This window comes from Cibotium barometz, chromosome 27 (assembly GCF_041138505.1).
Source record: "Cibotium barometz isolate CiBa-2024 chromosome 27, ASM4113850v1, whole genome shotgun sequence".
NCBI lineage: Eukaryota > Viridiplantae > Streptophyta > Polypodiopsida > Cyatheales > Cibotiaceae > Cibotium > Cibotium barometz.
Window position 1 is genome coordinate 10,610,488 of NC_141072.1, and position 11,871 is coordinate 10,622,358.

Below are 11,871 nucleotides of genomic sequence, written 5' to 3' on the forward strand. Positions count from 1 at the left end.
AAGAGAAGAAGGACAATGACCTTAGAATGACCATCTTTGTATGGAAAGGACCTTGAGCAAAGTTGAACTCCTAGAGAAAGGTTCAGTGAGGCAGCATAGGCTCAATGGCATCTGCGCGACATTGGTCCATTTGTAGAGAAAGCCGATGACATGATGATGACAAAGAATCGCAGGGGCAAGCCACATGACATCAAGGCGACTGCTATGACAACAAAGGTTTGCATGCTAAAATAATGTTGAGGTGACTGCTATGATAGTAGAGGTTTACATGATGCTAAAAGAATGTTGAGGCTAGAAATTCGCTAGTGGGGGTGAAAAAGGGGCCTTACCCGGCAAGGACATGTGGATGTCAGTGCCACCTGGGAGGTGGGCAGCTTAGCCGACCGGATTATCCTAGCTGGTTGAGGTGGTGGCGCTCAGCTCAGCCCTGTTTGATACCGTATCATGGGGTGCACGAGTTTGGGTGGTGAAAATGGGTGTGGCGATGGTGAAGTAGGGCGACATAGGCTTAGGTGAAGTTGGCACCAGTGCGAATCATTTGAAGCAACATGGTAGAGCAGCATTAAGCTCTGATACCAATTGAAGCTCCCAAGAAAGTTTATGGTGGGTGGTAGACCACCATGGTGATAATGACAGGTATAGATATATATATATATAAAACCTCGGGCGATGGTGGAGCAAGGCGACATAGGCTTTAGGTGAATGAAGTAACATGGTAGAGCAACATTAAGCTTTGATACCAATTGAAGCTCCCAAGGAAAGGTTATGGTGGGTGGTAGACCACCATGGTGATAATGACGGGTATATATATATATATATATATATATATATATATATATATATATATATATATATATATATAGAGAGAGAGAGAGAGAGAGAGAGAGAGAGAGAGAGAAGTGACAAGCTCAAGACATGAAAGATAGATTGGATGACTCAAGTATTGATTTGATTGATATATCAAAATGCAGTACGAGCCCTTATTATGTTGTAGACCTTTCTCACACCAAACCATTTGACCCTTATTTAATGCATGTGTATCCACCCTCCTAAGAGTGGTTCACATGCATACCCTTATTTAATGCATGCTTGACCACCCTCCTAAGGGGTGGTTCTCACATGCATATGCACACATACACACTACCAAACTTTAAGGGACTGTTTACACACTATTACACACATATAAGCTTCGACTTATCCCAACAATCTTGAGTGCCTTAATAGAGCACAAATTAAATAACTTTTTACGGTGAATAAGGACTAGGATCAAAGCCAAGAACATGATAATTAGGCATTGATGTGCTTAATTTAGAGACATCAAATCCTTAAGATTTGTGAAGATGATATTAAGGCAATTAAGGAACCTTTAAGGAAGAAAAGTTCTTAAGAGTAAACAAAAGATCTTGAGATTTTTTGATCGAATAAGAGAAGTAGGATAATGACCTTAGAATGACCATCTTTGTATAACAACGAGTTCCAAACTAAACAAAACCACCAAAACTACACCCCACCTCAAGTTTTACCTTAAAAATATGAAAACAAAACATGTAATTTTTTATGAAAATAGCCAAAATTAGCAAAACATGTATCAAAATACTACTAATTTATAATTTTTTAAACAATCCACATCACAATAAGGTATAGTCCATGCCAAAGATAACATGTTTTTAACAACAAAAAACCTTACATATTACTATGAAAAGGTGCTACAGTGACAAAAGTGAACATTTTGGCAACTCATATCCCTTAAGATAAATCATTTATTTTTTCCATTGAGATTTTCTCAATTTATTGACGTAGACTACCATATATTTTCAAAGTGAACCCATGAAGAAGGGTTTCAGCATCTTGGAGGTTTAGCTTATCTATTTAACATTGATTCGCACATGATATCTTCTCCTTTCTCTCTCTAATCATCTCCAGATCATACCTCTTGTTAATGCATCAGAACCTATTTTTTGTACTAATGAATTTATATTCCATGTACATGTCTATTCTATTCATACACACTATAGTGATTTTATCACCAAAATATTTTATTTTTGGCTCTTCAATGAGTTTTTCTTGTTCTATAAAAAAGCGTTGCCATCACTCCTATGATTTTTGTCATTTGAAATAAATAATTTTTTGGCTCTTTAATGAGTTTTTCTTGTTTGATAAAAAAGCCTTGCCATCACTCCAATGAGCCTGCTAGAAAATACACATATGCAACATGTATTATCTTATTAATCTCTGCCAAACATCAAAGATAGTCAGCTGTGTAGTTCTCTTTCTGTACAGTTTTCAAATTATGACTTCTGACAAAGGATCTCAAAAATATATTTTGACGCTCTCTTTTCAATCCAAAGAATCTTTCTCATTCTTGCATGATTTTGATTAACCCCAACTTTCTCAAACAATTTTTGGCATAGCAGTAAATTTAACATATTAGTTTAATTGCTATTATTGACACACGAACCTTTTGTTTTATGAAATTTGTGATATTTCTACCTCTTGGGATTCAAAATCACGTTCATTTGAACACTCCAAGCTTTTTTCTTCAAAAAAGAACTTGTCACATTGTCTTCACTTTGAGAGAACCATTTTGTAGAGACATTAAAGAAGATAGAGGTTGAAATGTGTTGAAAAGGCTAGAAATAGAGAAGTTTAAACTCTTCATTTCTCTACAAAAGCTTTACAAAAGTGAGAAATGAAAATAACAAAGACATACTTAAAACCGAGTTAGAGTTAAGTTAGGTGAACATAAAAAAACATTTGTAAAAGTGAACGTAAAAACATTTAAAAAAGTGATAAGATTGTAGTTGAGTGAAAAGATATTAAAGAATGTTAAAGTAGATTAATTTTCCCCTTTAGAAGGGGGTGGAGAGGTTGTTTTCTCCTCACTCGCAATAGAGAGAATAAGAGCACTCAAGATCCCTTTGTGAAATTTTGAGCTTTTGTGAGTAGTTTTACTAGCCCACATACATCTTTTTTCAGTTTCTTGTTCATATATAGAGAGATTTATCTTTTTTACTCTCAATGTTTGCAAAAAAAAAAAGCTAGGGTCCCACAATTTGCATAGGTCCAATACTAGTATAGTAAACTAGAGTGGAAATGTAACTTTCAATGAAAAACTTGCTTAATAGCTAAAATAAGATATACAAAAAATTATAAAATGAATTATGGTTAAGAAGCGATCCCAAGCTTATTTCAATGACAAAAATGAGTTTTTTTGTATGAAAATCTTCTTATCTTAACATAGCATTGGAATGAATACATATAATATCAAAGATAATGTATTCATTAATAATGATCTTAAATTCATTATTCTTACTACAAGATTTTTAGAATGCTAGACTCTTAAAAAAAATCCTTATCAATAATTACAAGCTGAAATTTCCTAATAGAAAGCTTAAAGCATTTTTATTTACATGATTATGTGTTGCATAAAAATTATTTCAAGAGACATCAAAATTAAAATAAAAAATCCATATGAATATTTATTCGATTCACACAAGAGTGAATCAAACAGACCAATACTTTTACATCAAGTACAAATTTCCATTGCATGTGCACCTTTCTCAATAAATAGAACATGGGATAGTCATTAAATGTAAGACATATGTAAATGGCATAAGAGTCACATAAACTTATCTTTTCCTTGTTTGAGCATGTGTGTGGTGTCTACATGTTATTGTAGCTCAACAGTTTAAAGATAAAATTCTTTGACAATATCAAATATCGCAACATCAAACTTTTACTTTCTTTTTGCTATTTAACTATTTAATGCTTTACTTGACATAATATTTGTGTGTGATGTGTTTGGGAAGCTCCTAGATATATCAATAATGCACAGTCATTTGTTAATGTAAAAGAGACCTTGAATACAAACAAAAATCCTTCATTTTCTTAGGAGTGTTGTAAGCAAGGCATATAATTCCTTGCAATTATAAGATTATGGAAGCTCATCCTGAGCACATTGAACACGGATCCATTTGGATGGGGAGTATCCACCTCCAAGTTTAACACGCATCCATCTTCCCATCTCATGGTGGGTAGGGATATGATTCCTTGACCTCATCCATAAATTGGAATTCTATATCAAGGGGTATTACAAAGATATGATTCCTCATAAATTGAGATTCTATATCAAGGGGTATTACAAAGTTTGAAGAACTTATGGAGATTTCTTCCAAGTTCCTATCTTTCTGATTTCTGACTAGGCCTAGAGTCAGCGATCACTTTTTTTTTTTGTGTGGTACCAATAGATGTATATATTATATTTATTTAACAAATAGCAGCTTTACATTCAGAGGTACTGCTGTCCATGTTTTACTTTCACATGAGCAACAAGGCAGTTAACTGCCTGCAGTTTTGACTGCGCCCTAAGCCCTTCTTGTTCCCGACTGTCCAATTAATGATCACGTTCAACGCTTTTTCTTTTCTTTCTTTCTTTTTTTTGTTTTGTTTTGTGGGTGTCCCCAATGCCCATTAATCAACACGTTCTGGAGTATTCCCCGGGATCAAAAGTCTAATCTCTTTTGACTTTTCTTCCAAAGCGCTCCTATGTATTCTTAGATAACGAGCTCCATTCCGGACAGTGTGTCACTTGGAGTTCGCGCAATGAAAGCTCAAATGATGGGTAGTAGCTATGGTGATGAGCAAGTTAGTGTTGTAACAACACAAGCACGTCTAGATCTGGAGCCGAATAATAATGTGCCGGTGGTTAAAGCTAGCAAGAGAAAGGGGGGCTGGAGAGCAGCATGCTTTATTCTTGGTATCTCGCTCACTACCTACTAACTGAGACATGTTAATTTGCGGTTGAATTATTATTAAGCTGCTATATATAATATTATGCCTATGCTGGGGTTGAGAAATGAAAAGATTGCGAAGCTAAATCGAGTTCCCTGTTTGATTGCTTTGTGGTCTTGTACTCTTTTCTGTAACTTCAAATGTGAATTTTGTATCAAAATTTGGTCTGTTTAATTCTCTTTCTTCTTCTTTTTTGGGTTAATGTTTTGTTTTTGGTTAATTGCAGCAACTGAGGCGACAGAGAGGTTGGCTTTCTACTCCATCGCAGCGAATCTTGTGACTTACTTGACGTTTGAGCTGTACGAGCCTTTACCAAAAGCAGTGACGATGGTAACCAACTGGATTGGAGCTGCCTATGTGCTTGGGATTCCGGGAGGCTTTGTTGCAGATGCTTATTTGGGTCGTTTTTGCACGATTGCACTCTACTCAGTGTGCTATATAGTGGTAAGCCAAGCCATTCTTCTCTCTCTCTCTCTCTCTCTCTCAAAAAAAAAAAAAACTAACTCCATATTTAATTACGAGCTTTTATCAAATTGTTGTGTGCTTATGCAATGGTTTTCATTGTAATTCTTATGCTCACGCGCAATGATTAATTACAGGGACTGGCTCTAGTGACACTGTCAGCAACGGTGAGGTCTCTGAGGCCACCACTGTGTGAGGTTGCAAGCAGCTGCCAGCGAGCATCGAGGTCGCAGGAGGGGGTGCTAGTTGCAGGGTTGTATATGATTGCAATTGGGACCGGGGGGATAAAGCCATGTGTGTCTGCATTTGGAGCGGACCAATTTGATGAAGGCGAGAGGTCAATGGCCTCCTTCTTCAACTGGTTTTTCTTTTCTGTGAACATAGGCGCCCTGTTTGCCTTCACAGTGGTGGTTTACGTGCAAGACAATGTTGGGTGGGGACCCGGCGTGGGCATCCCATTGGCCGGGATGGCTCTGTCCCTTGCCTTGTTGCTGTGTGGGGTGCCCATCTACAAGCACAAGCCCCCTACTGGCAGCCCCCTCACTCGCTTTGCCCAAGTTGCTGTTGCTGCCCTCAGACATTACCACATCAAGCTGCCCCCTCACCAACAACTCAACGACAACAAGAAGCAGCAAGCACATCAATCCGCCATCGCAGCATCGTCGCACACTGACGTCTTGAGGTTCTCTCTCTCTCTCTCTCTCTCTCTCTCTCTCTGTGTCTTGTCCTGCTTGCTAGCGAGCAGCATTGGTGGCGGCTAGTTATAATTATTTGCTTTCATCACCACATCACTAGAATTACGTCTTTATTAGTGTGAGTATGTATTGTAAAAAATCAATCAATCAATTCTTATTGGCTTATTTAGAGTAGGATACGAGTCCTGCGGAGTAGGCCCACACCCTCCTACTTAGGTGGCTTCATCTCATTCATTGATTTCTACATCTTGTGTGTTCTCTCTTTGCTATACTTTTAAGTTGTTTTATTTGGCCCTCTCACAAACGTCAAGAAGCCTTGTTATTGCGAAGCCAATTTTCTAAATTCACCGTTTTACACAGCAAAATACTTGGCATTCTTTTGTTTGTCACTAACGTTAGACATGAGGATGACCTTGCACTTTAAAATGTTATTATTAACTTGTGAGAGGTCACTTGACATAACATTTGGAATAAAATCCTTTTCGCCCTCTAAAGTATAGCTATGGGAGGGCGCTTTACCAACATAAGTTGGCCCATCAACCAATTGAACCACAAGAGAGAACAAGAACATGGTACCAGAGCAGATCACCTAGACGTTTTCCCTACCAATAATTGTACCAAAAAAGAGAAAATCATCACACAAGGTCAAGCCATACTTTGTGTTCACAAATCAACTTGGGGGAGTGGGCTATTGAAGTTTTTTTAGTCAAATCACATATTATCAAATGTGTAAAAACTCAAGACTTCATGCATATAAAAAATGCTCGAAATTTTTAGCTGACGAGGACGAGCTCTAGCCCAAGTGTCAATGCCATAGACTTGCTGGCACATCGGTCAAGGTTTGAGCCCCAATACAATGAAATGATATTAATATAATTAATACTACTATATTAGGTCAAGGTCTAAAACCTAGCACTAATATAGGAGTATTAATATAATTAAACTCTCAACAAAAAGAAATGTTTAAATTTTCACGTAGATATTCAATATTGCATTTCTTTCATAGTAAAAAGTATAATATCTTTCTTGATGCATTAGTAGCTACTACTTTAGCCATAGTTCCTTAGTCATAAGATCTTTAACCAATATTTCTCTAGTCATATAATTGAGTATGTTTGCTTAGAGTTGTCAAGTGAAAGGTAAGAGAACTTTTGAGGTCTTACTCAATCATTGTGAGATGTAATGTCCATGAATGCCAAGTTTTTTAAGGTGGTGCTTTAACAATTGTGGGAAAATGTACGAAATGTAAAAAATAAGGTATGGTATTTGAACATTAAAAGTTACATCTAGATTTAAAATAAGAAAACCTAGTTACCGTACTTCTTAAAAATGATAAAGTCACATGCACTTTTGTGAAATAGAGCCAAGAGTATTCTTAAAAGTGATAAAGTCACATGCACTTTTGTGAAATAGAGCCAAGAGTATGAACAAAAGTGTCAATTTCAAACAATGATTGTGGGCCAAGCTATCTGCTAGTTGATTGGTTCCAACGCAGTAAGTTTTTGTAACCATTTCTGAAGGCTTGCCTTACATAGGTACTTTGATTAGCTACTAGTCACCACATAATGATAGGTATGCACCCCTCCCTTATGTGACCCAACGTAAAGATTTTTTGAGTGATTTTTAAGTTGGGTAAGTAACTATACAATATATGAGACTTTTAAGTTTGGTACAAAGGAAGAAATTTATTTCAATTATACACAAAATAGTTTTGGTGATTATTCATAATTTATGATCAAGTACTTTGTGGTGTCTTTGAAGTTTCTATCTAAACTCCATGAAAGTTTATCACCTTATTTTATATATTTGAACAAATGCTACAAATATTTGTTTTGAAATTAAGCCAAATATAAATTTAGATATGAAATGCTTAAATTTGATTTCACACCACTTTACTTCATAATTCAACAAGATTTTCACAATGAACTTTGGGTGATATCACATCTTTGCCTCAAATAACTAAACAGTTATTGGGTGAGAAAGTCATGAGCCCTTATAGCCTCCATGAATGCCATTCAAATACTGTTAGCCAACACAATTGAGGTGCTTGATGTTAGATTATATACATGAACCTTTAAAGATGATAATGGAAAGTTAGAGAGTTTACATCCTATTTTACAAAAGCATCTCATGACCAATGTCATATTCTTAACAAAGTAGTTCTAAAAATGCAATCTTTTTAAGATTTTCAAGGGCACAGTGATTCACTTGAAATTAAGTCAAGTAAGAAATTAGATATGAAATGCTTAAATTTGAATTCACATCACTTTACTACACATCTTTACCTCAAAATAACTAAACAATTATTGGGTGTTAGTGATAAAGTCATGAGCCCTCCATGAATGCCACTCAAATATTGTGAGCCAACATTATTGAGGTGCTTGATGTTAGATTATATAGACGACCGTGACGACCCTTCAAAGATGATAATGGAAAGAGTTTACATCCTATTTTACTAACGCCTCTCATGACCAATGTCATATTCTTAACAAAGTAGTTTTATTGTTCTAAAAATGTAATCTTTTAAGATTTGCAGGGGGCACACACATTCACTTGATGGGTATGACTTGGCAAGGCAAGAGGTTTGAAACTCTTGATTGAGGTTTCTCTTGTCCTAGCTATATACATAGGCGTTAAGTGTCACAACAACTTTTTGTTATTCTTTTAAAAAGCCACTTGTTGGTAGTTGTATGCCACTGCGATTTTTGTTATTCTTTCAAACAGTCACTTGATGTGGTAGCTTGTAAGTGCTTTAGGACATTTAAAATTTGTGGTAGCTTTTAAGTGCTTTAGGACATTTAAAATTTTTCTTCTCCTTCTTTTCCTATAGTCTTGGAATATGAACATTGCGGTATAAAATAGTGGAGAAGCCAGTTCAAAATTCTGGTGGTTGATGGAGCTATAATATTCTGTAATGGGTTATTAATTCTTCACTATGGGATGAAGTATGGCAACATTTCTCAGTATACATACACACACACACACCCACCGCACCAGGGAGCCGTCCTCTCTTCTCCTTCCTTTTTCCACCTAGGTGCTCCATGTGAAGGCACCTGGCACGATGAGACCGTGATGGGGGGCAACATTGTTCTTATACACAAACTCACACTGCACCAGGATCGGGCAAGGAACTATGGATAGGTGAGCCAATATGCACCTGGCACCATGAGACCGTGACATGATAAATACATTGCACCGTCCATTGTGCATTTCTCCGGGGCACATCGATCCTCACAAGAAGAATGTTTTGTTGACGCAGGTTTCTGGATAAAGCGGCCGTATCCCGCGACGTGGAAAGAGAAAAGGGCAATCCATGGAGGCTGTGCACGGTGACTCAGGTGGAGGAGTGCAAGCTGTTTCTGAAGATTCTACCCATCATGGCCACTACTCTCTTCTTGTGGACGGGCTACACACAGCTGGTCACCTTCTTCGTGAAGCAGGGCACCACACTCGACCGCAACGTGGGCAGCTGGAACTTCCAGATCCCGCCTGCCTCCCTGCCCGTCTTCTCCGTCATCAACGCGCTCCTGGTCCTGCCCTTCTACGACAAAGTGGTGGTCCCGGTTGTGCAGAGGCTATCGCCTACAAAGCGCGCGTTCACGCCGCTGCAGCGCATGGGATTCGGCCTTTTCGTGTCCATACTCTCCATGGTTGTAGCCGCTCTTGTGGAAAGAAGGCGGCTGCGCATTGTGAGGGACAATGGTCTGCAGGACGAGCCGTCGGCGACGGTTCCTATGACGATCTTCTGGCTGGTCCCGCAGTATTTCTTGGTGGGCCTCGCCGAGATTTTCACCTATGTGGGCCAGCTGGAATTTTTCTACAAGGAGGTCTCTGACGGCGTGCGCAGCCTCAGCACCAGCTTCTTCATCGCTGAGCTGGGCATCGGTAGCTGGATTAGCTCATTGCTCGTCACTATCGTCCGCCGTTGTACCGGAACCGTGGACGGCTGGATCCTCGACAACATCAACCGAAGCAAAATCGACCGCTTCTACTGCCTCTTGGCCGCCCTTAGTGCCCTTAATTTGCTCCTCTTCCTTGTCTGTGCGAGACTACATCGCTATACGAAGCAAAATAATCTAGCAACAGGCGCAAATTCAGTGTGAGCAACACCATTGTCGAGAGAATCCACTGTCAAGCTGTAGCCTGCATCTCTCGCTTGGTGACTACTATATTAAGGCCATATAGCTCGGTTGATTACTGTATTGTATTGGTGAATCTATTGATGCCCCGTACTGTCGGAAAGGAATTCATAATTTCAAAGAGATGACAAAAGAAAGCATTGAGACGGATATCTAAATGCAAGACAAGTCTAACAAAATCCTAGATGGTTGATATTAGTGATAATCTGAAATATATAATCATGCTGTTACTCTTCTAAGCGAACGTTTGTGCTTAGGCTATTGTAGTATTTTCACACCCATGCCATGCAAGTAACCATCCAGCCGCCATTTATAGCCGTTTTTGTAACTGACACAATTACTATATATTTAGGGATGCTCACTTCTTGTAAACATCAGTTGTACGTACATAGCAATACATTTGTTTTGTACATCGCAATACATTTGTTTTTACACCATGTTGATATTTGTTCCTTTCCTGTGCGAACCTATGGCTTCTTGGAGCTTTATCCATAATCCTTACACCGGGCTCCTCTTAGTACCTATAACCAACTTCCACTTGATCTACTTCCACTTGATCTTCTCGTCGATGACATCATCATCCAAATGACTTTGTTCTTTGCGCTCTCCTCGATGACCTCTGGCTCATCTAAAGCACTAGCCCTGGTGCTCGCCTGCTCACGCCGGCCACTTTCTCCTCTGTTGGCTCAGCCCAGAGGTGACATTACTCCAAAAGCCCCCTTAAGCCCCCTTAATCGTCGATAGGGGGCTTCCCTCATGTGACTATGTGCCATGGGGTCTTTATTACCCCTACCAGATCCTCATGCTACATCGTGTAGCGCGGCAATTGTCCACCGTTGATGAAAAATGTAAACTAGGGAGTGTAAACTAGGAAATATAAACTAGGGATTGTAAACTAGGGGTGTCAGAAAAATTCGGCATGGCTTCATGGCAAGAGAAAAAGATTACAAGGACTGGAGATGGCGCTTTCTCTGATGTTGTTGAGATGGTGTAACAAAGCATGCGATACTTGCAGGTGAGAGCAACAACAAACCGCCAATGGTTGTGGAGTTTCAACGGGCAGTATAACAGGTCAAGCACTTCAATAGTGAACGGCTACCCTGTGGTGGACGAGACCATCATATAGAGATGGTGCTGTGAAGAGATTAAGCAAGGTGCTTTCTCGTGTGTAGGTGTGTATGTGTCCCAATGTTACACAAGTTTTATTAACTTATCGTTTGTTCCACAATTCTAGTCATTGACAATAATATAAAGTTGAGATTTATTTAGTAATTTTAAATTCAAAATTTCTCATATAATACAATTCACATAGCGATGTTAGTATCGTAAGAATGTTTTTCTTTTTCTTGAGATGTAAATCACTTAACGTAACATTTTGTATAGGACATCTTTCCCCCTCCAAGGTAGCACTTTGGTGCTTTACCAACAAAAAATGGCCTATCAAGGAATTTAATTACAAAAGGGAAAAGCATGAGACAATAATAAGTTACCTAAAAACATCGCTTATGTGAGACCCCTGTCCCCTCTGCGCATCGAACTCTGGAGTGCTGGCAATGGAAGTAGCAAACTTGTGCGCAAGGTAGAGCTTCCCACTTGGGGCCTCACCCACGAATGTTCGAACAAGAGACTAATCCGGCGGCTCTTCCAAAACCGAACTTGAAAAATACTTTCCTCGCCCAGAAAGCATAGGCGATTCCTCCAGGAAAATCTTCTAACGTAGTCAAGGGCCTTATCTATCCTTTGTATTCCGACTGACCCCGTGGATCACATGGTCGAATCAAGGA

The 11,871-nt window shown here is 38.7% G+C and overlaps 1 protein-coding gene across 1 annotated transcript; it reads left to right on the forward strand.

The window, feature by feature from the left end:
- The first annotated feature begins 4,509 nt into the window (after positions 1 to 4,509).
- On the forward strand, positions 4,510 to 10,227 carry LOC147623069 (protein NRT1/ PTR FAMILY 8.1-like). The gene is made up of 4 exons (XM_086821119.1): positions 4,510 to 4,756; positions 5,018 to 5,235; positions 5,391 to 5,935; positions 9,208 to 10,227. The coding sequence occupies exons 1-4, from the start codon at positions 4,603 to 4,605 to the stop codon at positions 10,049 to 10,051; spliced, it is 1,761 nt and encodes a 586-aa protein (XP_086677245.1). The 5' UTR covers positions 4,510 to 4,602; the 3' UTR covers positions 10,052 to 10,227.
- Positions 10,228 to 11,871: the final 1,644 nt, after the last annotated feature.